At 49.1% G+C, this 26,385-nt stretch overlaps 2 protein-coding genes across 3 annotated transcripts; both read left to right on the top strand.

Moving 5' to 3' along the window:
- Positions 1-9,448: 9,448 nt before the first annotated feature.
- On the top strand, positions 9,449-14,463 carry ARPC5 (actin related protein 2/3 complex subunit 5). Its single transcript, XM_064720217.1, has 4 exons — positions 9,449-9,629; positions 10,640-10,712; positions 12,288-12,464; positions 13,233-14,463. Exons 1-4 carry the CDS (start codon positions 9,487-9,489, stop codon positions 13,293-13,295), a joined length of 456 nt encoding a protein of 151 aa, XP_064576287.1. The 5' UTR covers positions 9,449-9,486; the 3' UTR covers positions 13,296-14,463.
- A 2,665-nt stretch (positions 14,464-17,128) lies between these two features.
- Positions 17,129-25,573, top strand: NCF2 (neutrophil cytosolic factor 2). Of its 2 annotated transcripts, none has more exons than XM_064719715.1 (15): positions 17,129-17,406; positions 17,848-17,930; positions 18,230-18,338; positions 18,549-18,683; positions 18,982-19,089; positions 20,042-20,101; positions 20,871-20,914; positions 21,020-21,161; positions 21,350-21,412; positions 21,772-21,850; positions 22,945-22,988; positions 23,478-23,614; positions 23,685-23,796; positions 24,006-24,168; positions 25,336-25,573. In XM_064719715.1, exons 1-15 carry the CDS (start codon positions 17,233-17,235, stop codon positions 25,431-25,433), a joined length of 1,551 nt encoding a protein of 516 aa, XP_064575785.1. In that variant the 5' UTR covers positions 17,129-17,232; the 3' UTR covers positions 25,434-25,573. The 2 variants fall into 2 exon arrangements, with proteins under 2 accessions (XP_064575785.1, XP_064575784.1); XM_064719714.1 differs by having other exon boundaries at positions 17,139-17,406; positions 18,546-18,683; positions 25,336-25,487.
- The last annotated feature ends 812 nt before the right edge of the window (positions 25,574-26,385 follow it).

The following is a 26,385-nucleotide window of genomic DNA, read 5'->3' on the forward strand; positions in this document are numbered from 1 at the left end:
AAACATAATGTCTCTTTACAAGTGCATGGAAAGCCAAAGTTTAATCCAAGGATTACAGCCATTAAATCCTGCTATTCTCAAGCAGACCACTCCCCAAGCTTTAATTTGAAAATCCATATATTACTTGCTAATTTCCTTACGATTCAATACCAAAATCCAAAGCATCTGAGATCATAGCTGAGTTCTGGAAGAGACCCAAGAGTTAAATCTCCAGGGAAGTCAGGCAAGGCTGATAATTGGGTTCAGACAGGGGGTATATATTTAGGTTTTTATGACAGTGATACTGAATAACACTCCAGCCTTGCATTTTCCTCTCTTTCTCATCTTCACTAATTTCTTCCTTTTAAGAAAAGGTGACCTTTTGCCTCTCATCCCAAATCAGATCTAGATAACACTAACTAACCTTTGCAACAGCCTGGCTACTGAAGGTTTAGTGAGGGGGGAGAAGGGAACAGTGTTGCCCCTCCAAGGCAGTTTAACTCCAAATTGAAGGTCTGGCCTTTTCCTGAGGCTGTGTCACCACAACACTCTCAAGATTGCATCTCCATAACAGGATGGGTCCCCTTCCTCCTCTCCCACCTCCCTTTCTTTAATCACCATGGATTTCCTTCCCTGTAACCTTGTTGCCAGCTCTCAGCCTACTCTGTGGACAAATGACAGATTCCTCTGGTTCAGGCTGCAGTTGAGGGAGCAGAAAAGCAGTTCCTCTAATAGTATTTAGACAAGAAGGATGGAAAAAAACAATCCAAAGGAACATGCAGCGCATTAAATGTTGATTAACATAAAAATACATTAAAGGAATGCCCTGCATGTAACATAGAGGGCATTAATGAACTTGTTCCTACATGTTTAATCAAAAGTCTTAAGAAAATAAGTGTATCACGTCCATGTTATGACTAGTTCCAGGAGCAGCCCTCTCCCAGAACAATCCTATGGCAGCAAATCCTCTGCCTGTGCTAACCTGCCCTCTCTAATCTCTGCTGGTCTCTGTGCTCCTACAAGAACAGAATACACCACCCAGATCAAACACAGATATTAAACAGGTACGCTAAAAAAGGAGAATCCACAGCAAAACTTAATTATTCTCCAGGGGAGGGAGACAGCAGGGACTATGGAATCCCTTCTCAGGACATTATTGTGCTTAATGTGTTGCTAGAAAAGTATCTTATCTGAGTCACTGTTTTGCCTTTTCCTGCTCAATTATTTGAGGAATTGTTTTACAGTCTCCTTTGAAGTAGGTATTCAGGCCAGCAACAGTGCAAAGTGGGGAAAAGGGTATCTTCAAAAATGGTTCATGAAGACCAAAAGGGAATTTTTGCAGTTTGTCGTGTTTTCACTGCAAATAAAGGTGCCCCCTTACAGCTGAGAGAGGACCTACAAAATGATAGCTCAAAAAGGCCATTATGGCTCTCAAATAATAGATTATGAACATACTTTGGTTTTAATCCTCCATCTTTCAGCCATAAACCAGAGCAGTAAACCATGAGCCTCAGCACTCCCTGCCCATGGCAGGCAGCTGGAACTACATGACCTTTAAGGTCCCTTCCAACCCAAACCATTCTGTGACTCCCTGACAGTCCATTTACCTCCTGCAATTACTTTGTTGCCCTTAAGCCAATTTCCAGCAGAAATATGCCAGCAGTCCCCAAGCTACAGCCACAGCTACGGCTGGACTGCAGCTTCCCAAGCTGAGGCAACTCTGGTGGAACATGTGACATATCCTAAATTCCTCCCCTGCCAAGGAGGTGGGTGGTCCTGCAGGTAAGGCTGATACAGGAATAAATTTCCCCACCTGCTGTTTTTCCTCATAATAAGGGGGATGGTGGTGGGTGTAATACATGTGTATATATATATGTGTGTGTCTGTGTGTGTGTGTCTTTTTTTTTTCCAGGGCTGCTCTTTTCTATTAATAGGAACCTCACAAAGCTGTGTCATTTCCTAATTCATAATAGGATAATTGTTATCTACACAGGCCAACTTAAAAAAAAAAATTATATATATACATACGTTAGAGCAATGTTTTTGTGATTCAATATCTTTGTTAATATGCAAAAGGTCATGTAGAATGGGGCAAGAGAACACTGTTGCTCAGCAAACAGAGGTTCTTTAATGGAATCGTGAAATGTGTTGGAAGGGACATTAAAGATGATCTCATTCCACCCCCGCAGGGACATCATCCCCTATCCCAGGTTGTTCCAGGCCCCATCCAACCTGGCCTTGGACATTGCCAGGGATGGAAGGGATGCAGGAATGGGATATAATCACTTAAAAGTCAATTGGAAAGGGGAACGTGGGCAGCAGAGAAATACCTGCAAAGCATTGGCCTGGTTTTTGGTACATAAGCAGCGGGCAAAATGGAAATCCCAAAGCATCCAAATATAATAAACTGTCTGAAGAAAAACATTCATTAAATCAAACACACAGCAAGTACTACACTTGGGAAAGAAAGAAAGAAATACATCTTGCCTTCACCTGTGCAGTCTGACTCCATTCAGAGCAAAGCTGGCAGAAGCAGCTCAAACCAAAATTCCATATTGGTGTAAATGAGGAGCAGCCATAGAACAGGGGCTGCCAGACCCTCAGCTCCTGGGCAGGACTTGCCACCACAGGTGCTGCATAACTCAGGTGGGTCTGGGAGTCTCCAAATGCCTGAAAATGGGCACACAGAGCTGCCCTACACATATCACAGGAGTTGGAGTGAATTCCTCTCCTCCATACTGGATACATCACTGTATTCAACCATGACATAAAAGAAAAAAGTTGGCTTTCCTTCCTCTTAAAAAGGGAAATAGCAATACCCTGAAATCACATGGCTTCCAGGCAGCTTCCCAAGCACACTTTATTTTCATTGACTAAAGCAATGCACAACAATGGCAATTGAAAGCAGATTTTCCTACACTATGAAAAGTCTTATTCTATTAGAAAATAGCAGATCTTAAATCATGTTATTTAGCCAACACCCATCCCTGCATAGTGACCCTGCACAGTGAAAGAAAATGGGGTATCCAGATAGAGAAATATGAGTTGTGTAGGATGCCCAGACTCACAGCATCCCCAGAAACTCTGGGTGTTCCCAAAGTACACCAAACTCTGCCTTCTCTTTTTTCTTGACATAGAGCCAGCATTTTTCAGTTTGATAGGAATCACCAGGCAGCTGCTCTGGAAGGAGGAGATGGTGGTGTAATTACTGCCTGGTAATCAGGATTTGCCTGGTTTACTCTGTGAACACAGTCACAGCTCCAGTGGGTTTTCTGCCAGCACAGCTCTCCTCATTCCTAGAGAAGAGCCTGAAAGGAGACAGGTGGAAATGTGACCAGAATGTGAAATGTGAAATGTGAAAATTGGTGCAATATTCTACATGCACAAGGCTCATAGTTCACACCAAAATTAAAATTACCCTTACTGTCTGTCTCATAGCACTTCAGCCAGTAATTGGCAAAACTTTCCCTGGTTCTGTGCTTCTGGAAACCATCCAAACTCCACTGATCAGCATGGAAGCAAATCTGTGTGCACACTAATTATTTGACCCCAAATCTTAAATTATTTTCTGAACTGGTATTTTGTAAGAATAAAATATATCTCTTTGAGTCCCAAGAATCATCTGCATTTTAAAGAGAAAGAAGATGAAGCAGAATATTTTATATATATGTTACATATGTGCGTGTGTGTGTGTGTGTGTGTGTGTATGTGTGAAATCTATGTTATGTGCAATATAGGAAAGGTCTCGTCTCCTTCCATCTCTAAACTTTCATTTTCTTCCTCCATATTTTCAATCTGTAAACACAGGCTCTTGGCAAGTTCCCTGGCTCTTTCTAAGGGCAAGAGGAAATCTGTCCAATTGTTTGACAAACAAAACATCCTGATAACATTTTATAATTAATATGTAAGAATTTCTCCGCCTGTAATCTCTGGTGTGGCCACACTCAATAGAATGGGATTATTTTTTCTTTTAATAATCAAAATCCAGGGTTATTTCTGTAATTTTCCCTTATGATTTTTGCTGTCCTAAAATTTAACTTGGTTACCCTGTCTATGGCATGTCCTTATTTGTCATTTCCCTTACAGAGTGCTTGGTGCTCTGCAGGTTTTGATTCTACTCTTAATAGACAGAAAATGGAAAAGCACTTCTTCTTAGGCATATAGAAAGGGAAACAATCAAGATAATGAAGCCGTGGAAAAATCTCTGGAAGTGAGGTGATAATTCCAATCACTTTGAGGCTGAACAAGCCACATGAGGTAAATTCACTGGAATGGTTTTGTCTGACTTTCACAGGAGCTCAAGCAGGAAGCATTCCCAGCTCAGGACCTAAACCTGGCTAATCTTTATGGCCCCTTGGCAGAGTGCAGAGCTCCAGGGCTCCAGAGCCAGGAGCAGCGCTCCTGTGGCATGAGATATCCCATATCCTCCTGTGTTCAATGAGCTGGAGAGCAGGCAGTGTGGTTCAAATGGTCTGCATATGGTTTTGAGCAGCTGTGGACAGATCTTGCTTCTTCCCTCATACCCTTTATTTCTTATTTTTTAAACCTTAGGGCTGCACAGGAACATCAAGTCTCCAGCTCATTACGGGGCCATGTGACTGCTCTGGACTTTGAACTCAGATAAACTCCCTCCTGAATGAAAACGTGTAAAATGCTTCCAGCAGAGATTATTTTGCACCAGGCTGTACTAAGAAATGCAGCAGAATTTCAACACTCACATTTCAGAGGCACAAAAGAGAGGAACCATCCTTGTCCTGAGTGCAGCGTCTGGGGGAAGCTCCAGAGTGCACCTCCCTTTCCCCCCATACACACAGCAAGACTTCTGCCAGCCTGTGGAAGCAGATCATGATTTAGTTTGGGGAATAAAACATCCTGATTCCATCTAATCACACATCAGCTTCTGTCTAATCAATGCACACAATTTTGCTTCCAAAAGACATCTTCAAAACCACACACTGACATCAGTAAAATCAGGTCCAAACTGGCCACGTTGGGATGGATCAGAATTTCTGCATGCTTTTTAGCCTGAAGAGATACCAGAGTTTATCTAACATTTGGATAAAGAAAAAGAAAATCCCAGCCCTGATCATTAGGGTATTTTTCCCTAGGTGCAGACCATATGGCTTGGACCCTGGCTCACTTCCAGACAGAGTCCTTAGAGACTGTTTTGCCTGTGGTTTTCACTGGATAAAGCATTCCTCTCCAGTTCCTCCTGTGAACATTTGTACCTTGTCATGGGGTACTAATGAGCACCTCCTGCCCTCTGCCCCAGACAGGCATTTCAGCAAAAAGTTAAATAATTTCTTAAGGTTGTATTATATCCCAGTCCCTTCCAAATATAGTTGGGAGGGGCAGAGATAGAATTATAATTTTAAGTATATTTGGAGAGACAGATGGAGATAGAGAGATAGATAAACAAGGATTTGTTAACAGTCATTTTGAGTTCCTAGGGATGCATCAGACACTATCTCCTGTATCAGAATGGTGGCTCATGGAGAGGGACAGCATTGGCAAACGAGCCAAAGGCTGGTACTGCACACCCTGAAATGCACTTTGGTTGTGGGAAAACTCTTCCAATTAATCCATCCATTGGGGTAGTTTGGGATTTGACTCCCATCCTGTAAGGATGTGATACTGTTGACTGAGGAGATTGAAATTTTGACGGGTTTTGATCAGGGCAAAGCACCAAGCAAAGAAAAAGAGGCAAGTTTCAGGGCGAGATGTAAAATTTCCAGTGCCTCTGGTTGAAAACATCTAGAGACACTTAAACGGAGCTGGAGAAGCAATCGGTTCCATCCGGCAGAAAACACCAAACATCCCCGAGGTGCGACATTGCCATCGTGTGGCCATCCCAACTCTGCAGGAACACCAGCAGGGACAGGAACCGGAACGCAATCCCACATTCGCAGCTTTTCCAATCGTCTCTAGCACTGGCAGCCTCCAGGAGAGCTGGCGCGGGGGTAACACCTTTCCTGACACCCCTCTCCAAAGAAATACACTCGTTTTCCAGAGCTGCCCTCCCTTATGCCAGGGAGCAGAGGCATTTGCTATTTCCCCAGGCACAGGGTGACACTGCACTGCACGGAACAGAGCACAGCTGGCCATCCAAAATGTACAGAAACTCCAGAAATGACAAATGGAACATTCCTGATGTCAGAAAACCAATCTTTAGGAGAAATCTGAATGAGAACAGCACAATGGTCTGGATCAGGAAGGAACTACAGCACGTACATATGCAAAAATATATGAGGACAATGTACAGAAGTTAGTATAGAGTCAGGAGTGGAAAGCAAAGCAAATTAACAAAATTATTAATTTGAGGAAAAAATTAAATACTGACAGAGGGCAAAACAGGGTGGAATACAGAATGAACTGTGGTAAAATATGCAGATGGCAATGTTTTACAGTGGAGCAGCAACAGAATTAAACTGGATCCAGGAATGATGAGGGGCAATGAGAGCAGAAAACACCAATAATTTCCTGCTTGAGCCAAAAGCTGTTCATCCACACAAAATTTGTGTTTGCCCTCGTCTGGCACCCTGGTACAAATCACCATTGAGCTTACTCACAGAATGGCCCACTGCTTCCTGGAATTACAGCCTCAGGGAAGGGGACACAAACTTCCTAAGAAAAGGAAAACCTTGGTGCAGAAGTACAACAGGAGTTTTCTGTCCAGCTAGCACATCAGACAGATAATCACACAAATCATTTGGAAAGAAACTCAGTTGGATGTTCCTTAGAACACCCAGTTTTCACCTATAACAGTGTTGTGGCAAAAAATAAAAAAAGGCAATAGTATAACTTGATAAATGAAAAAAAAATATTGACAGGCACAGAACAGCAGCTCAACTCCCACAGATGCCTGGCCCCACAAAGGCAAATTCTGTTTGTGTTCCTGTCTCCCAGAAACTGGCACCTGGAAACATCTAAAGAACCTGCCTGCTGTCACCATCTTAGCTAGGAAAGACCCTTTTGCACTGAACTGCCCAGACAAGGGAGGAACCTTCTTCTGCACCACAGAATTTGCAAAGAGAGATTGCAACAGCCCTAAAGTGGAAAGTTAAAAAGCCACTGAAGGAAATCAGATAAATATTTGCTACTACCCTGAGCTGGACCTGCTGACATGATAATTATACCTTTTAAAGTTCTTTTTTTGATGGTGTTTGCATGGGTTTTTTGCCATATTGAATCACGGAATCACCTGTAACAATCCTGAAAAGTGTGGCTGTTTCTATTGTGCAGTTTATCCTCTCAAGGGTAAAAGAGAAATTTTTGCTCATTTTTTCAGCAAAATGGCTGATTTGTGAATAATGCCCCCAAGCTCCAAGAGTATTGTTTTCTGTATCATCAACCAAGTTTCCATATGCTGCTACAAATTTCAGTAGCTTCTTGAAGAGACTGTTTATTTATGTATAACACACTTTGTGTGTGGCATCACAGGGGCAGCCCCTCATCACCCAGCTCTGCCAGCAGGTACACAAAACCTACATCAAATTAACCTAGCAGGAATTAAAGCATCTCTTAGGACAGCCTTTCCCCAAGGAAAGCAGGGGACATGAGCTGGACAGCAGAATTTAAAGGCTCTTTCCTCTCTCAGCCAGCCTTTCCCAGCCATGGAAGGCAGTCTGCTTCCTCTGATGTCTCCAAGCCAAGGAGGGCTTTCCCCAGGTGCATTTCTGCCCTCTCAGAGGGAACAGCTATACCCCACCCAGAAATATAGTAAGGAATTTAAAAATTTCAAAGGAATAATTCAGTGGAAGTGCTCATTCTGAAGTGTTTCCCTATGGCACACATCTACTCTGAGGATGGCACAGATTCATCCACTTTTGGTGTGGAACTGAGATCACAGATGGCAAAAAACACCACCAATAAAGTCCCCTCCTGCCAAATTTAACCCATGGAATAACTGTGGGTCTCAAATAATGGATTATGAACATACTTTGGTTTTAATCCTCTAAATTAAGAGCCAGAGCAGTAAACCCTGAGCCTCAGCACTCCCTGCCCATGGCAGGCAGCTGGAACTACATGACCTTTAAGGTCCCTTCCAACCCAAACCATTCTGTGACTCCCTGACAGTCCATTTACCTCCTGCAATTACTTTGTTGCCCTTAAGCCAATTTCCAGCAGAAATATGCCAGCAGTCCCCAAGCTACAGCCACAGCTACGGCTGGACTGCAGCTTCCCAAGCTGAGGCAACTTTGGTGGAACATGTGACATATCCTAAATTCCTCCTCTGCCAAGGAGGTGGGTGGTCCTGCAGGTAAGGCTGATACAGGAATAAATTTCCCCACCTGCTGTTTTTCCTCATAATAAGGGGGATGGTGGTGGGTGTAATACATGTGTATATATATGTGTGTGTGTCTATTTTTTTTCCAGGGCTGCTCTTTTCTATTAATAGGAACCTCACAAAGCTGTGTCATTTCCTAATTAATAATAGGATAATTATTATCTACACAGGCCAAGTGTAACTTAAAAACAAATAACAGTCAAGCTGTGGCTGTTTTTTAACCTGCAAGGTCACTAGGTGCTGTTGGAGTAGGAGCTCCCTGAGCAGTCTGGGCAGGGCCGCTCTGAGCTCACCTGGAGGCACACGGGTCCTGCCCAGCCTGGCACTGTCCTGGGGGGACACAGGGACCCAGACAAGCTCGGGAAGAGCCTCGTGGGAACCTCATGGAATTCAACAAGGCCAAGGGCTGGTGCTGCACCTGGGTCAAGACAGCCCCTGGGGTCAGTCCAGGCTGGGAGCAGCAGCTGGAGCAGCCCTGGGAGAAGGGTTTGGGGGTGCTGGGGGTGAGAGCTGGAGCTGCCCCAGCCCTGAACCCCTGTCCTGGGCTGAGCCCCAGCTTGGGCAGCAGGGGAGGGATGGGGATCGTGCCCCTGTGCCCCTGAGCATGGTGAGACCCCACCTGCAGAGCTGCCCCAGCACAGGGAGGAGCTGGGGCTGCTGGAGAGAGCCCAGGGAGGCACCAGGATGGGCAGAGGGATGGAGCAGCTCTGCTGGGAGAGAAGGATGGGAGAGCTGGGATTGTTCACCTGGAGCACCTTTGGGGTGACCCCACTGGGGCCTTGCAGTGCCTGAAGGAGCTGATGGGAATACCCGACTTCAATTCGGGTATGGGCCGTTTACTTAAGAATTGGATTCAATGATGCTTGTGGGTCTTTTCCAACTCAGAACATTCGGTGTATCTGTGAAACTTCAAACTGAAAGATACTAAGTTTAGACTGGCTGCTGGGAAGCAGTTGTTCCCCGAGAGTGAGGGCCTGGCACAGGTTTCCCAGAGAAGCTGTGGCCGCCCCATCTCTGGCAGCGTCCGAGGCCAGGCCGGAGGGCGGCTAGAGCAGCCTGGTTCTGTGGGAGGTGTCCCTGGCCGGGCAGGGTGGGCTGGGCTGGGCTCCGAGCTCCCTCCAGCCCTTCAGGCTCCGTTCGCTGACAGCGCTGCCGCTGCGCCGGCGCCGCTGGGGCGGGGCGGGCCGGGCCGGCGGCGGCTGCGCGGGGCGGGCGCGGCCATGGCGAAGCACACGGTGTCCTCGGCGCGGTTCCGCCGGGTGGACGTGGACGAGTACGACGAGAACAAGTTCGTGGATGAGGAGGACGGGGGCGACGGGCAAGCGGGGCCTGATGAGGGCGAGGTGGACTCGTGCCTGCGACAATATCCTGAGGGCAGCGGCGGGGGCGGAGCGGGCGCGGCCGCTGCCGGGGCGGCCTTATAGGGGAACATCCGTGAGCGGCACCGCGGCGGGCGGGAAGCGCTGGGACGGGCTGAAGGGGAAGGGGCTGAAGGGGAGAGGGACTGGCAGGACAAGGGAGGACGCTGAACGGGGAAAGGGCTGACAGCAGGAAGACGCTGAGGGGGAAGGAGCTGGCAGCAGGAAGATGCTGAAGGGGGAAGGAGCTGGCAGCAGGAAGAGGCTGACAGCAGGAAGAGGCTGAATGGCTGGCAGAGGGAAGGGGAAGAGGCCGAAGGGGGAAGGGGCTGAATGGAGAAGGGGCTGACAGAGGGCAGAGGCTGAAGGGGGAAGGGGCTGGCAGAGAGAAGAGGCTGAAGGGAGAAGGGGCTGGCAGAGGCAAGAAGCTGAAGGGGGAAGGAGCTGGCAGCAGGAAGAGGCTGAATGGAGAAGGGGATGGCAGAGGCAAGAGGCTGAAGGAGGAGGGGCTGGCCGTGGAAGGCGGCCCACCTTCCTCCCCTGCCCGCAGCAGCCGCAGTGCCCCAGGGCAGCGCTCAGGGAGGTGTCCCGGGGGATGCAGACAGGGGGTTCCTGTGCCCGAAAGAGCTCCCCATGCCTGCTACCAGGGCTGCCTTGCCCTGCTGGCCCTTGGTCACTTTGCTCTGGGCTGCTGGGGCTGGATGTGACAAGCTGAGGCCTGTTCTCGAGGGCTGCAGATTGCAGAAGTGATGGGTAGTGGTTTCTTTCATTTTGACGCTCATTCAGGGAAAGGCCTAGGAAGTATTCAACAGTCCTGGAACTATACAGCTGCTTGTTGATGCTGCTCCTGCTCAAGCGGCCTGAAAATTGCTGTCTTAGGCTGTAATGTCTTCCTAGCTGGTGAGGCAATCCCTGCTTCAGAGTGTTTTCAGTCATGCAGAAACCAGCAACAGATATAGCTGTCCTGGTACTTGATGTCCATGTACTTGGTGTCTGGTCCTTAACCATCTGGCACAGGGAACATGATGGCTGCACTGCAGGCAGCTCTGAAGAACCCTCCCATCAACACAAAGAACCAGGCAGTGAAGGTAAAATAGCAACTGTTTGCTCATGGGTTACTCCCTAAAAATCCTCTCCTGTCTCTGTTACTTCTGTGCCACTAGTTGTACCTTGAGGAGGTCACAGGAGCAGAATTTAGGGTATCCTCTGATGTTGAGACATCCATGACCACAAGTGTTTTAATCTTGTTCAAAATACTGTAGCTCAGGTACAGTACTGTGCATGTACCGTTACCTTGGTGGTTCTCCTACCAGTGCTGGTCGTGCTTTGTGTGCCCAGGTGTCACCAGGTGCCTGTGTCTGACTCAGACCAGACATGGCAGCTCACAGATGAAATTGCGTTGTGCTCAGGGAGCCAGGCTTGCAGTTCTCACCTCTGACTAATGAAACCACCAGCAGTGAGCCTACAAAAAAGGAAGAATTGTTTTTTGTCACATCCAATCAAAATGAAGCTGTTAAAACCTCAGGAGAAGCGAGCCCTCCCCCTGTGACAGTGTGGGAGTCTGCTGGGTACGTGCATTTCTGCCTGTCCCCAGCATGGATCCTGAATAGCTCATGATTGCACTGGTGGGAGGAACAGGCTGATAAGATATGGCACTGCCCAGCTGGTGAGTGCCTGCAGTCACTCCTGCCTGCCCGAGGAGAGGCCCAGGGACATAGTTCCTGGCAGAGCTGTTCCTGCAGTCCCAGCCCTTTCCTGCAGGGTGTTACAGAGCTCTGAGAACCAGCTGTTACAAATAGAGCTGTACAGCTTTGTCCTCACATTAATGACTTGGTTCCATTAGCCTCTATTGAAGGATTTAAGAATGCATTTGGTGGTGGAATTGAAGAGGGTAGAATGACTGAACATCAATACCTCTCTTAATTTTTTGTTATCTTAAAACTTATATAATTTTACTTACAGTCACGTGAGAAGTCCTGCTAAGCCAAGTGATTATGGGATAATAAATTGGGCAGAAAAACTGACATCCATAGTTTCTGTAGGGGGAAGGTGCCTGATGTCTTTCTCTGATGGAATTATTCAAAAGTCCAGCAACCCTGAGGCATTCTTTTCTCATGCTGCCTCAGTTAGTGATGGATGAACAGGAGGAGCTGCTCCTTGCTGATGACATCCAGATCAAAATTTATTCATTCTTAATATTAATGGCCAGTCTGCGTCCACTGGGACTGCTTGGAAAGCACGTGGCTTCCAGCAGTCACCTCCTCCAGGCTGCCAGTGGCATTTCCCTGCATCACATTAGTGGTTGTGAGGTATGGAAAAGGCTCTGGTGGGAAGGGGTCCAGACAAGCATTTGATTGTTATAATTATTTTGGAACTTGATCTTGAGCTTCCACATGAGCATTTACAATTTAGCTACAATTAAGGGGTGCAGAATTGCAAGCACTACAGAGGCAGAAAAACTAAAGCAGGGCAAATGTGTTCAACTCTTACCTTGTTTATCCTTGGGAGGATGTGTCTGTTGTGCCTTGCTATGACAAGCTCTTGACACACGGTCCTCTTCAGAGGTGTTAAAGATGAAAATGCTCTAATTCAGTTTGCCTGAGAGAGGAGCAGTGTTTGGCTGTGCCTCACAGCAGGATGGCTGTGTGTGTGCCTGTTGACAGGACCGTGCTGAGAGCATCGTGCTGAAGGTGCTCATCTCCTTCAAAGCCAACGACATCGAGAAGGCGGTGCAGTCGCTGGACAAGAACGGGGTGGACCTGCTCATGAAGTACATCTACAAGGGCTTTGAGAGCCCCTCTGACAACAGCAGTGCTGTGCTGCTGCAGTGGCACGAGAAGGTGGGTGCATGGGGACAGCTCCTGCCCTGAGCCTGGCAAGAACCCCCTCCCAGCTGGTGGGACTCAAGTGCCAGATTCAGGCTGTGAATGTGGAGCTCACAGCTGAGTTATACCTCCAGCCCACTGCTGCTTCCTTGGGTAAACACCCAACAGTCAAAATTTGGGTTTCTCTTAGACTGAGGCAAACAAAGTAGTTTCATCCAGTGATTCAAGGAGAATTTCTTTCCTGGAGGGAAGCAAAATTTGCAGCTTGGTTATGCAGGGAAATGAAAGCTTAATTAAAGTTAAAAAGCTTTCTTGAAATTGAGTGTGATATCATACTCTGGCACCCTAGCTGCTGGTGTTTCATGGAGGGCAGGCTGATACTCACGTGCAATATAAATGTGATGCAAGTAATTTCATAGACTCCCAGGATGGTTTTGGTTGGAAGGGACCTTGAAGTTTATCTCACTCCACAGACAGGGACACCTTCCACTAGCCCAGGTTGCTCCAAGCCCCGTCCAACCTGGCTTTGGACATTTCCAGAGATAGGGCAGCCAGCTTCTCTGGCAAATCTGTACCAGGGCCTCCCCACCCTCACAGGGAAGGATTTCTTCCTGATACCTACCCTTACTCCCTGTCAGTTTGAAGCCTTTCCCCCTTGTTCTGTCACTCCAGGCCATGTTCAAAGTCTCTCTGCATTGCTCTTGTCAGCCTGTTTGAGTCCCGAAGGGAGCTCCAGGCTGCAGCTGCCCTGGCCTGCTGTTCACTGCCCGTTTGCTTTCCCAGGCGCTGGCTGCTGGCGGCGTTGGGTCCATCGTGCGTGTTCTGACTGCCAGGAAGACGGTGTGACTGCAGCAGGGAGCGTTGCTGTGACTCCAGCAGGGAGCACCAGCCCTGACCCCCTGGCACGGCCGCCCCCGGGCAGCTCTGCCCCCCAGCTTTGCCTTCGCCCTGCTGCTTCTGTCATACCCCACCAATGATGCGTCGTGATCTCTTCTGCAGTTCAATCCTGGAAAATTATGAAGGTGCAATTTTACTTCTAACAGGAATCTTTGGTACTCGCCAGCCTTTCAGTGACATATTCAGTGATGTAAACAATTTGGTGTTTAGAGTGATTTGCATTTGTGTGTAATTGTGGCAGATTTGGACCTGATTCTCTGAGCAAGTGCTGAGGGACACAGGGCAATGTCTTAATTTTTTGCTAGCCAAGCAGCGTTTTGAGCTAAAATCTTGTATTTGAGAAGTGGGGCAGCTATTATTAACACAGGTAACTGGACCATATTGCCTTTGGTCAACCTCTGACCCTACATCTGTGAACAGGAGAGAAAAAAAGCTCTTTTCCAACCCCAATTATCATTCCAGAGAGCTGAGTATTTTCCTTAACCTGCTCAGGTTCCTTGCCATCAGTCTGATGCTGGGTCCACAGTGGGAAGGTCACAGTGGGATGGAGTTGTCCATCATGCAGTTTGGAAAAAAGGTTAATGGTCCATTTACACTGGAGCCCAGCCCAGTGAACTCTTCTTATTTTAGGGAGCAAAGCTCCTGAGGAGAAGAAGAAAAAGCAGCTTTTACACAGCAAATCATCTTTCAGCAATTGGAAAGTGATTTGGTTTTGTCAAGCACAACTAAATGGCTGCTTGGGGTAGTGTGAGAAACATATCCTGGTATCGACACCATCCTTGCAGAGCCTCCCCTATTTCGTTTTCTGGGTGTGTAGGGTCTGTAAGGATACCAAACAGTTCACATTCCTGTTGCATTGTGCCTCATCATGTTAGCTACTGGGCCAGTCAGGTTCCCAAACAAAGAGAATTTTAAAGAATTAGGAAAGCCCAGGGCATCCCAGACCACGGATCACCGTAGAAGGTTTAGGGCCAGGACTGAAATATATGTGTTTTAATTTCACTATTTTACTACAGTTCAGTTGTGTAAAACTGTTGGGGACCTTGTGTTTTTTGATATCTGCTTTGTTTTTGTAATAATAATAAAGACCAGACAATAAATCATCACTGAATATTTACTCACTGTGTCTGACATGCCTTCAGTGGAGACAGGAACCAGCACAGCTGCCCCTAAACCATTCAGTGCCTCCCAAATTCTCTTCTTAGGATGCTTCTGTTTGCTCACTGCCTCCAGAAGAACACAGGCACATCCACAGGAGGCACTGAGATAGCAGGTGGGAGACCCAGTCTTGCTACAGAAGGCATCCAGGTTTCACCCATAGATCTGTACAGATATTCTGGTTGTGCAGTGAGGGTTCTGTCCTTACAGCTCTGCCAGGGACTGTGATTGGCTCCTCTGGTTCTCTCTGCTTGCCCAGATCTGGGTTCAGACATCGATGAACCTCATTTAAACAAATAAGCTGTAATCCCAGAGAAGTGGAAAGTATTTTCCAAAGCAATTGATGCCAAAGCAGATCAGCTGCCTCTAGATGGCATTAGATAAATGAAGTGAATAAATGGAGTGGTCTTAAGGTTCTGCAGATCCCCTTGTGTGAGGCTGTGATGGACTTGAGAACATTTACAGAACATGTACATCCATGTTTCTGTTCAGGGATGTGCTAAAACACGCATTGATATGGGGATAGGGCAGGATTTGCAGGGGCAGCTCTGCTGGTAATGAGTGACAGGAGGGGAAAAAGTAAATCTAGTCTTAAAAACTTTTCCTCCAAATCGTGCCTTGCTTGCATTGGTGGATGGTACGGACACCATGGCAGGGGTTCAGATGCCTTCAATGGAGAGCCTCATGCAGGTCAGACTGGGAAGGGTGACAGGGCTTACAGAGCTCTGCTGCCTTCAGCTCTAGCCAGAGCATGTGGCAGTGGCACCTTCTCATCACCTCCTGCTTTTGTGCTAGTCGAGACCTGCTGCTGTCCTCACATCCACCTCAAGTGTCTGCCTCCATTTGGGAAAAGAGCCAAAACCCCCAAGTCCTGAGCAGAGAGCTCCAACTTGCCTTCCTGGGAATGAGCTGGACATGCTCCTCCACTTCTCCTGCCCAATAAAACTCAGAAAAAAATCTTCCCTCGTGCATAATGGGGGGCTCTTTGTGCCTGAATCAGTCTTTGTTGACTCTTCAGAAATTATAAACTTGTACATATTGTAGCTGTACAAAGTCAAAACCTGTGCACTGCACCCCAGCTGGATTTTGGACATTTCATATTGGTGAACTGGGTTTGCTGGATTCCAGGAGTCTTCCACAGGAAATGTCACCATCTCTGTTACTCACTTCCTGTTGGACGTTATCGTAGAAGAAATGAGTTCACCTACTGAGTCAGCTTTGGGCAGAGAAAGGGGAACAAGAGACTCACTCTTGCTGCAAGGGCTGTGTTTATCACAGCTCTGAAATCTCACTGTTAAGTTACAAATACCCAGCTGCTGTCAGCATTACAATGGGGATGATCTCTCATCCTCCTCCAGCTCCCCTTGTACTGCTTTTGGGATAAACCTGACTGAGCAGTGCACCAATTCCCATCATTAAATGAGCAGGAAATTAAGCCTCCAATAAGGTGAACCATTTGCTGCTCCATGGTGCCTCCCATCCCTCACAGGAATCAGAAAAGGCACCTAGAGGGATGTTTTTACACTCACCATGTTGTTATTCCTGCCCTTTTACCTGGGCATCACTTCAGCTTGTTGCATCTCCCTCTGCTTCCCTGGAGATCAGAGAGTCTTCCATGCTCCTGTGGGAAGCCCATAGGAGGCAGGGGGGATGCTGAGGGCACACATGCAGCTGGAGAACCAGAGAGCCCCAGGCTCAGAGTTCTGTTTGCTCCTACTTTGGATTAAAACCCCAGTCTTTGCTGCTCTGGGGCACAGGTTTCTCCATCAGCAGTACTCACAAGTCACCTCCCCAGCCTCCCTCCCACTGCTGGAGTTATGTAATTTGCTAGAGAAGTTTTGGTAAAGGCACAAGGGCTGAGTCTTGCTGACATATTTTAAGCTCTTACAAAATATACATCACATTGCTGGTAGATGGGGCAGAGGCAAAGTACTTACAAAAATGCCTAAAAACCATGTGCTCCAAACCTGTGAGTCAGCAGCAGGTCAGAATCCTGCTACCACCACATGCCCCGTGCTCATCACTTGGCCCTGTGCTCCCAGCAGTGCTCCAGAGCCAGTTATGCTTCCTTGGCACTAAAACACCTGGACAGAAGAGATGATGGGCTGAGCCCTGGGGACATGGTGCAGCACAGCCACTGCCCCAGGAACCTCATCCATGGGCAGCTCCATGGGCCCTTAGCAGGGAACTCCACACAGGGACAACACGGTGGGGTCGGGAAGAACCGAGGATTTCCCAGGCGGTGCCTTGGGCTCTACTTCACCTCCTCACTCAGGCAGACAGGGGAGCCCCAGGGCTGTGCCTGCCAGGAATTGTCGGCAAGAGCCGCTTGGCAATGATGAGGCTGCGCTTTGCAGGGCACCGAGGCGCCCGCAGCCCAGCGCTCATCCTGGGATTTTGCAGCCTGAAATTTGACCTGATGAACTACCCAGCTGACAAAATCCATGGCTCCTAATGTAAAAATGGGAAGATCAAAACCCGAGCAGGCGAGGAGCGGCTGCCCGAGAGGAGCAGGGATGCAGCCCATGGCCACCGCTGTGTCACACGCAGCCTCGGCCCCACTTCCCCACGCCGGGGCTGATGCGAGCGGGGCCACTTCCTGCCGGGTTAGTGACACGGCCGGGCAAGGCAGAAGTGCAGGCAGAAGGGAGCCAGAGAGGCCGAGCTGCGCCACAAGGAAGGACAGCGACAGGGTGAGACGACACGGGGATCCCTCTGCCACCACGCCATGTCCCTGGTGGAGACGATCCGGCTGTGGCAAGAAGGGGTGTGCGCTGCGGACAGGAAGGAGTGGAGCGCTGCCCTGGACGCCTTCTCGGCCGTCCAGAACCCCCCTGCCAAAATCTGCTTCAACATCGGCTGCATCCAGCTTGTCCTGGGGAAGCTGGCCGAGGCGGAGGAGGTAAGATACAGCCCCTAGGGCCGCTCATCCTCCCCTCTGGGACTTGCCCAGGGCGTGGTGGGGCTGGAAGGAATTAATAGCATCACACTCTAAGGGATGGATTGGGGGCCTTTTAAAGCTGTGAGGAAGGGGACAGCCCTAGGCTGCCGAACCTGTTCTGCCAGTGAATCAGAGGTGAGGCAGCAGCAGTGGTACAGGCTCACTGCTCACTCTCCCTCTCTCCAGGAGGTGACCATGCTGGCATGGCTCCAGCTCAAAAACCCCAGGAGCCTGGTCCAGGCTCCCCCCCACCCACTGCCCAGTGCTGCAGGGAGACACTGCCCACAGAGCCCAGCTTGGGCAGCTCAGCTAAACCAGTATAGGTAAAACCGCTCTACGCTCTCAGCTTTTTTAAGGTGTCCCCTTTTTACCTCCCCCTTTGCCCCACTCCTACCTCTGCAGGCGTTCACCCGGAGCATCGGCTGTGACAAGCACCTGGCTGTGGCTTACTTCCAGCGGGGGACCGTGTCTTACCGGAGCCAGAAGTGAGTGGAAGGGTTTCAAGTTTCATTCTTGCCACTTACAGAGATGCCAGCCTTCATTTGAGGATGGCCCCAGGCAGGTTGATGCCCCAGAGCCCAGACTGAAAGCCTCTGAGGTTAAACAGGCTCCTACTCTTCAGCACTGCAGTCCTGGGATTAACATGAGCCTCAAAACCTCTCTCCTTCCCTGGGGTGTCTGAAACACTACAAGGATAGAGAGAACTCACCAAGTCTGAGTACAGGCTTAGAGGCAGGCAGGTTGCCACTGCGAGCTGGTGACACCTTCATCCTGTGCTCCCCAGCCATGGAAAGGCCATGGAGGATTTCAAAGAGGCGCTGGCCCAGCTGCGAGGGAACCAACTCATCGACTACAAGATCCTGGGGCTGCACTACCGGCTCTTTGCCTGCGAGGTGAGACACACCTGGCCACCAGCTGGACCCCAAAACTCTGCTCTCCAGCCTTCTCCAGCATGAGAAATCTAAAGAGGACACAGCCAGCCTCTTTTGTACCTTGCAAAAACCAAGCAAGCGGATGCAGTGCCACTGCCCCACTGTCCTTTCCTTTCCTGGCAGCTCTGGCTGCTCCAAGAGCTCTTTCCCTTGCTTCCATCCCTCCAGCAGATTCTCTACAACATTGCACTGGTGTATGCCACAACAGAGAACTGGGAGAAGGCTGAGGAGCACCTGACCCTGGCCATGAGCATGAAGAGTGAGCCCCAGCACAACAAGATAGACAGGGCAATGGAAGCCATCCTGGTATGGAGGAGCAGGTCCCACAGGGAGAGGGAGGGAAATCCCGCTGACAGCACATCCAGCTTTTAGCAGGATTAAAATGCCGTGGGAATAGTTATTGCAGTGGGACACGAGTCTGTGGGATGAGCTTTGGGTCACTGGGGAGGCAGGGATGGGAAGATGGGATTCCATGGACCACACCTGGGCTGGAATTGGGCTGTCATGGTGGGGGTCTGGAGCAGTCCCCAAGCCCAGGGCAGAAGGGACATTCATCACTCCCTGCTCTCACCTCCAAAGTCTCCATGACTTGTCTGTGCCACAGAAGCAGAAGCTCTGTGAGCTGGTGGCCATTCCTGCAGGGAAGCTGTTCAGGCCAAATGAGAAGCAAGTGGCTCAGCTGGAGAAGAAGGACTACCTGGGAAAGGCAATGGTAAGAAAGATCTGTACTATTTATTCAGGCCAAGCCTGTGGGCTGAGAAGAGCTGTTGACTACCTTCTCATCATCCCTCTGGGCTGCTGTCTGCTGCCTGGGAGGCAGCCAGAGACAGGGAGCTGGTCTCTGCCTCGGGGATCCCCCAGACATGGAGAGAGGGATGGCACACAGGGATCTCGTGGGAAACAGGGAGACTGCAATACCAGAGCTAGAAGTATGTTCCTGCTGAGCATGGCCTATTTCTAGTTTGTCTCCTTAGTGAGACATGAGGGATAGTCAGCAATGAGCTGCAATGGTGCTCCACTGGAGCTTTAGCTCAAGCCAAGGCATTTTCAGGGGTGGGGGAAAGGAGCTATTTAACATCTGACACCCACAACCAACCTTCAGCTCTTCCACCTCTCTGTTTGAAAAGGGCTTTTCAGCTCAGATAAGGAAGCAAGCTTTTCTTCTGTGAGTGTGCAAAATCCACTCACTGGGATACCACCTCTGGATTCAGGCCCTGGGAGGCAGCACTTGTCCAAAAAAGGAACCAGGCACTGGGGAATCAGACAGCTGAGAGCCAGGCAGCTCCTTTAGTGCCAGAAACATGCACAAAAACATGTTTCAACTTTCTAAATTACATTTAAGGTCACCTGTAGGAGGTATGGGCTTGAGCTGGGTACTGGCTCCATTCAACATTTGTGATTAAAACAGAATGGGAAATTTTAAGGTTTTAACACCTCAAACCACAGAAACAGCCAGGCTAAGAGCAGAAAACTTACCCCAGCTGAGAGGGAAGCTTTGGTACCTGAGGCACTCAGTCCAAGATGCTTAGCCTAAAATCATAGCCTCTCCAGAGCTTAAAGCACCCTGAGCAGCCTGGCTTGGCCAGCAGCAAAGGAGGAGGGTGGACATCAGAGGTCTGAGAGGGGTCTAGGGGCACCAAGTCACTCTTTGTCTCTGGCCCTAGGTGGTGGCCTCTGTGGTGGACAAGGATGATTTTTCAGGATTTGCTCCCCTGCAGCCACAGGTAAGATCTGTCAGTGAACAGCATGCTCAGGGCAGAGTGACATGGGGGCTGTCACCCACTCTGGGGAGCACCCTTGCCACCCTGAACTCTGTGCCACCACCGTGGGGAGGAGGCAGGCACTGCTTCCATGGATCCACTGCTCCCTCCACCATCAGGAAGCTCATCCCAAACCCCCCCACAGCTGGGGCTGAGGTTAGGCTGGTTCCCTGCATGGGGAAGCAGTGGGTGGGGTGATGGCTCTCTGCAGGGAGCTGTCTCTGACCCTCCCCAAAGGAATCATTAGGGATCCTCTGCCTAAAAATAGCAGTTTTATCCTCACTTTGCACCCTCCTGCCTTTCCACAACTCCTTAGCATTTCCCATGCCATTTTCCAGATGATGTAATGGCATCTTCCCATTCCCAAATGTGGCAAGAGTTTTTCCAGAAGGTTTTTGTGTGGATATGGGGAAACAAAGCACAGTCACAAGATAAATGACAGCCTTCTCAATGCAGACAGCATTGACAATTTCAATCCTCTGTGAACTGAAACTAAAATCAGGAGTGAAAAGAGGATCATGCCTCTGAAAGCCAACTGTATGTTGAATAGTGTGGAAACTGTTCCTTAGAAGGAACAAAGCCAGTGATACTCCTCATGGCACTTAAGGCACCTGCATGTGGAGGAAGGAACAGTGTTGGGGTGAGGGCATGTAAAAGCCTGCAGGACATTTCTTCAAAGCAAACAAAATCCTCTGACTTACTGGTATTTTCCTTCTTGTCTTCCTGTTGGCAGGCCTCTGGTCCTCCACCCAGGCCCAAGACCCCAGAAATCCTCAGGTAAGTTGAATGAAAGACGGATAACCCATGCAGCCAGGCACAACCCCATCCTGCACTCACACAGCATCACCAACATCCTGACCTATGCACTGCTCCCACCCCCAGGGCCCTCACAGGGCAGCCACACCGTGTCATGTACGAGTTCATTCCCGAGACCGAGGAGGAGCTGCAGGTCCTGCCAGGAAACATTGTCTTTGTACTGAAGAAAGAGAAGGACAATTGGGCTACAGTGATGTTCAATGGAAAGGTATACCAGGAGTGTGCTGGCTAGGAGGAGCAGACAGCAGATTATGGCTGAGATTCTGCTGAACTAAACTTCAGGCCTCAGGAACCCTCCTGGATGCAGGGGAGGGTGAGGACACATCCAGTTGTGTCCTCCAGCAGTGGGCTGCCTTCTTGCCAAGCAATCACTACTCATCTCTCCTCCCCCTGCAGAAAGGGATTGTCCCCTGCAACTTCCTCGAGCCTGTGGAGCTCCACAATAAGCTGCATATCCAGGTGAGGCGGCCCAGGAGGAAATGGTGTCCTGGGGAGGGCAGATCTTGAAATATTCACCCAACACCTGCCTCCCAGTGGGATCCATATATGTGACTCCCTCCTCCTCATGATGATGGCGTTGGTTCTTCTGGCCCATGGCTATCATGAGCTCAGAGACCTGCAAAATCTGTGCTGGTGGCATCCTAGCGGTCGTGGGCAATGCTGGGGAGATAATGGATATAGCTAAGTGACCCCTCCCCTGTTCAATACCCCAAACAGACTTGGGGAAAAGCAGGTTGGAGGGGAGCTGCACAAGGCAGCAGCCCCCCAGCCCCTCAGTGAGGGTGGCACTGACAGCACTGTCTCTTCCCATGGCCCAGGAGGAAGCCCCTGTGGAAGCCGAGATCCCCGAGTCACCCACCCACAGTGTGCCGGAGAGGCCGCGGCGGCTGGCGCCAGGTCAGTGAGGGCAGCTGAGGGCATGGGGGCACAGGGTGACATCCTCACCCTCAGCAGGCTGAGATGGCACATCCTCACCCTTTGGGAGCAGCGTAGGGCTCATCTCCATCTCATTCCTGGCCCCTTTGCAGTCAAGGAATGGGAGACATTACAACAGGAGGCAGAGATAACAACTGCAGTGCTGAGAATGGAGTAAAATAGTGTCTGTGGAGTCCCTGAGGAAAGCAAGTCCCTCTGTGCTTTAATTAGCACAGGGAGTAATGAGGAAAAGGGCCTGGAGACAGGAATGGGGCAAGGACCAGCTTGGAGTAAAGGATTCCTTATAGGCTTCTCCTTCAAGCAGGGCATCCAAGATAGTTTCAGTGCTGCTTGAGCTGAGCTAGGCTTAAAGGAGCTGTGTGAGGGGGAATGCTGGCTGGTGGTACCCAGTGTTCCACATCCCAAGCTCCTGTCCCCAACAGAGCAGCCTTGTAGAGAGTCCATGGGTAGAGCTGACACAGAAGAAGGCTGCGGTTCATGGAATTAAGGACAAACACCTCACACACACAAAAACCCCAATGATCATCTTTATGGCACCAAAAGCCATCTCAGGTCTATCAGTGGGACCATGTTCAACAGTGCAGCTTGGGCTCTTCCTGGAATGAGCACAGTTGTGCCAAAGCACTACCAAAATGTAAATCAGATCCTCATGAAGAGCCTTCCACAAATATATATGAAGTCACCTTGCCTGGAGGCCTGAGTTTAGCTTTACAGCCCCATTGAAGGTTTTCAGGATGGACCTAGGGAGATCAGAGGAGCAAAGACAATAAAACCAGCAGCTCTGTGTTGATATTTTTTGGATCCATCCATGAAAGAATCCCACCCCTCATACTTCTCTGCAAGAGGGAAGGCACAGAGCCAAAACCTCTGCTCAGTGGTTGTATCTAGATCTTACAGAACATCTGTGGCAGATGCCATATCCATTCAAGGGATCGCTGCTGGCTCCAGGACTGGTTGGTGTTGCTGGAGATCATGATGGGCTGCAGGAGGTCTGGCTGTGTGTTTATACAACATTTATCCCATCCCTCCTGAACCACCTTTTTCCTCCTCCCCAGACCGCGTTCCTGCTACCGTGGTGCAGCCAAGAGACACAGCAAAGGTAACGTCCTGTGAGTGCAGACCCCGAGGTCCTGCTCTCGTACAAACCTGCTTTTACCAGGAGACTTAGGGATGCTTTTTGGGAGTTCTCATCCTGGCCCCAGGTCAGGGGGCCACTGGATGACTCTCATCTTAGTCAACCTGAGGCACTTAAGAAGGAAGAAATAGGAGAGAGCTTGACTGGAATGCACATGCTGCTGGGTATGGTCAGCACATCAGAAAGTCACTGGGAAAATACAGCAATTCCAACTAAAAAAAAAAAAAAAGAGGGGCTTGGAGGTTGGGCACAGCTGTAATTTGATCACCCCAAAGCCACAATTTGGTGCCAAGTCCCCAATCTATTACTGAGCTCTCTCCTGAGACGAGCGTGGGTCTGCCAACCAATGTCCAAGCATGGCTGGGGAGGCACAATCTAACTAAGGCAACCACAGTTTCCACAGCCCTGTGCTTGCCAAGCCACACAGGGTGACATCCCATTTCCTGCCTGCAGGAGGCTGAACCAACTGTCCTCAAGGTGCACTACAAATTCACAGTGGCCCTGAGAGTCGATCGAGGCCACTCCTACAAGGAGCTCCTGGAGCTGGTTTGCAGGAAGCTGGAGCTGCAGCCCGAGCACACGGAGCTGAGGTGAGGCACTGCCAGCCCCAGTGAGCCAGGGCTGGGCTCCAGCACTCCTCACCTGCATCCCCTGCACCAGGTACAAGCCTGTGGAGGGCCAGGAGCTGGTGACTCTGAGTGCAGAGAACGTGGAGGCAGCCTGGAGCCAGAGCAAGGACAACTGCCTGACAGTCTGGTGCAATGGCACAGAGGTCAGTGACAGCCACAGGGGGCAGCCACCTTCTCTTCCCTCCTGCCTTTCTTCTCCTTGCCACAAGAATGGGTTTGTGGCTTTCAACAGAAGTCAGCAACCTCATGAAAGGCAGAGGAGCAAAGAGAGAGGAGAAGCAGAGCTCATGCCTCTTACTACAGAGAAAGAAAACCAAGAGGTTGTTTCCTCACCAGCTTGTTTCTTGCCCAGGGAAAGGGGTTTGTACCAGACAGCAAAGCAGAGGAGTCACTGCAGGAGGCAACGCCTGGGGAGACGGGACCCAAGCACGTTGTAGCTCAGTACAGTTATGAAGCCACCCAACCTGAAGACCTGGAGTTTCAGGCAGGAGACACGATCCTTGTTTTATCCAAAGGTAATTGTGCTCCTCCTGGGACAGGAGAGGGGAGGGACCCTCAGCTCTGGTGAGAGGGAGGGTGGTGTGGCAGCAGCAGAGCCCCTCCAGCTCTGCACTGGGGTTCCCATCCACACATCCCTGTTATACACACTTCTTCCAACAGATTTTCATCACTCCCGTTTCCACCACAGCCCTCCCAAACATCTAAGACAGGAGCTACACTGGGACTGTGATTAAGGTTATTGATCACGTGGATTCTTTCAAGGAGATATCTCATTTTAGCTTCCATCCCCACAATGGCAGCAGGCTCTCACTCCCATTCCTTCCACCTGGAACCTTTTTTCATCTACTTTTCTTGTTAAGAGTACAATCTTTCATAAGTCACTCAATATTAGCCCTTAGTGTTTCTATGGGAATTGAGGCTTAAATGCAGACTAAATCTCAGGAAGATCAATGAAGAATTCGATACACAGGGCACACTCCCCATCTCATTTGAGCCTCTGAGTGAAATCAAGACATCAGGAATAAGTTTTAAAGGCAAAAACCTCTTATATTTAGCTATCTGTAGTTATGTCACTGATTTCTGGTGGCTGGCAGGCTTTGGCAGCAGTACACAATCAGTCCCCCATCTAACCTTTTACAGGTTAGATTCTGCACTATGCAATACTGATGACCCCCTCCACCCCAAAATCCTACATTCTCCTTCATTGCTGAGCTAAATATTTCCCAGCACAAAGCTGGTTCTTGCCTCATTTGGTTCCCTCACAGCAAAACTGCAGAGCTCCCTGGCTTTACTCAGTCCAGGGTAAGGGGTTCTGGGGGGGTTGTTTTAGGGTTTTTTATGTGAACATGAGAAATAGCTGACAAAACACTTCAGATGTATCCTGAAGAGGACAGACCAAGTATCAGATAATTTCCTCATTCTCCAACACTTTGTTTCAACTCAAGGCATTTTTCAAGCCCCCTGGTCTCTATTTTGATCCCATTTCCCACCCCCATGTGATATTCCTTCTTACCTTACTACTTTACTCTCTTCCCTCCACATTCCACTCCCTGCTGGGTCTGCACAGCTCCAAGTTTTATCAGCAGAAACATCATAAAATAGTGATCTCAGGTCTGTCTGCAGCACATTATGCTCCTGTACATTTCTAGGGTCATAAGAACTGTGTCAATTTTCCCTTCCAGTGAATGAAGACTGGTTTGAAGGCAAGTGCAAGGGGAGGACTGGCATCTTCCCATCGGCGTTTGTTCAACAGCCCAACACTGAACACCCAGAGAAGTGATCTCAGAAAAGCTTGAAGTTGTGGAGAGAAATTAAGAATTCAACTGTTGCCATTATGTAGTCTGCATGTTAATCCCTGCATCTGAAAATGAACTTTAAATGTTATTGCTACTTGTATTAAAAGCTTTATATTTTCTCTTACCTTTTGTGTTGTTCTCTTAAAAAGGAACTTGTTAAGAAGTTGCTAATTCCTGTTACGGATACATCCGTTCCTAAATCCTGTGCTTGGAAAGAGACTTGCCATGTTCCCCCATCCTTAAAAAAGCTTTTATACAGACCTGCCAGAAGCTGGGAACACCCACAAGAAGGTGGTGCAACCTGCATTTACAGCCCTGCCAGGAGATCCCAAAGGGGAAGCAAGTTCAGGAAGCTACGGACCAGGAAAGCAATTGCTTCCTTGAGACATCAGTGCCAACCCCAAGAACTTAGAAGACACCACACAGCCTCACCCTGCCCCAACTCACAATTCAAATTCACAGGGACTTTTAAAATCCCACCAATAAAAGCAGACACATTTTCTTCAGCACTGGGAGCTGTATATCAAAGTTTCTCCTGATCAGTCAGAAGATACAGTAACTTTGAAAGACAGAGCCTGGAATCCCAGAGCTTTACTCCAAAGGCGCTAAGGGGGCTATCACACAAGTCCAGAAAACCCTACTGCCCCATTAACCTAAATATCACATTTCTTGTTAAAGGAACTTATTCTGGAGACAATAAACACCTGTAATTTTAAAACCAGAACATCTCTGGAGTTTCCTGTCATATACCTGGAAGCATGGAAAAAGTGAACACTCGGGTCTGCAGGCAAGTCATTGGAAGAAGGATCTGTGCCCTCCCTCTGCATACTACACACACTGTACCAGGGATGAGTCTGCAACTAGGGAGGAGCTTTGCAAGCTGCTCCCATCCTACATATTTAGTTCAGTATGTAAAACACACTACACAGGCAGCAC

Source organism: Zonotrichia leucophrys, chromosome 8 (genome assembly GCF_028769735.1).
Source record: "Zonotrichia leucophrys gambelii isolate GWCS_2022_RI chromosome 8, RI_Zleu_2.0, whole genome shotgun sequence".
NCBI lineage: Eukaryota > Metazoa > Chordata > Aves > Passeriformes > Passerellidae > Zonotrichia > Zonotrichia leucophrys.

What these genes read in the sequence shown, in the direction of transcription:
- ARPC5 (XM_064720217.1), top strand. Translation starts at nt 9,487, where the DNA reads ATGGCGAAGCACACGGTGTCCTCGGCGCGGTTCCGCCGGGTGGACGTG. An exon ending in GTGGACTCGTGCCTGCGACA is followed by an intron (nt 9,630 to 10,639) that starts ATATCCTGAGGG and finishes ACCATCTGGCAC; the next exon opens with AGGGAACATGATGGCTGCAC. An exon ending in TGCTGCAGTGGCACGAGAAG is followed by an intron (nt 12,465 to 13,232) that starts GTGGGTGCATGG and finishes TTGCTTTCCCAG; the next exon opens with GCGCTGGCTGCTGGCGGCGT.
- NCF2 (XM_064719714.1), top strand. Translation starts at nt 17,233, where the DNA reads ATGTCCCTGGTGGAGACGATCCGGCTGTGGCAAGAAGGGGTGTGCGCT. An exon ending in TTGCTCCCCTGCAGCCACAG is followed by an intron (nt 20,102 to 20,870) that starts GTAAGATCTGTC and finishes TCCTGTTGGCAG; the next exon opens with GCCTCTGGTCCTCCACCCAG. An exon ending in CCCGAGCACACGGAGCTGAG is followed by an intron (nt 23,615 to 23,684) that starts GTGAGGCACTGC and finishes CCCCTGCACCAG; the next exon opens with GTACAAGCCTGTGGAGGGCC.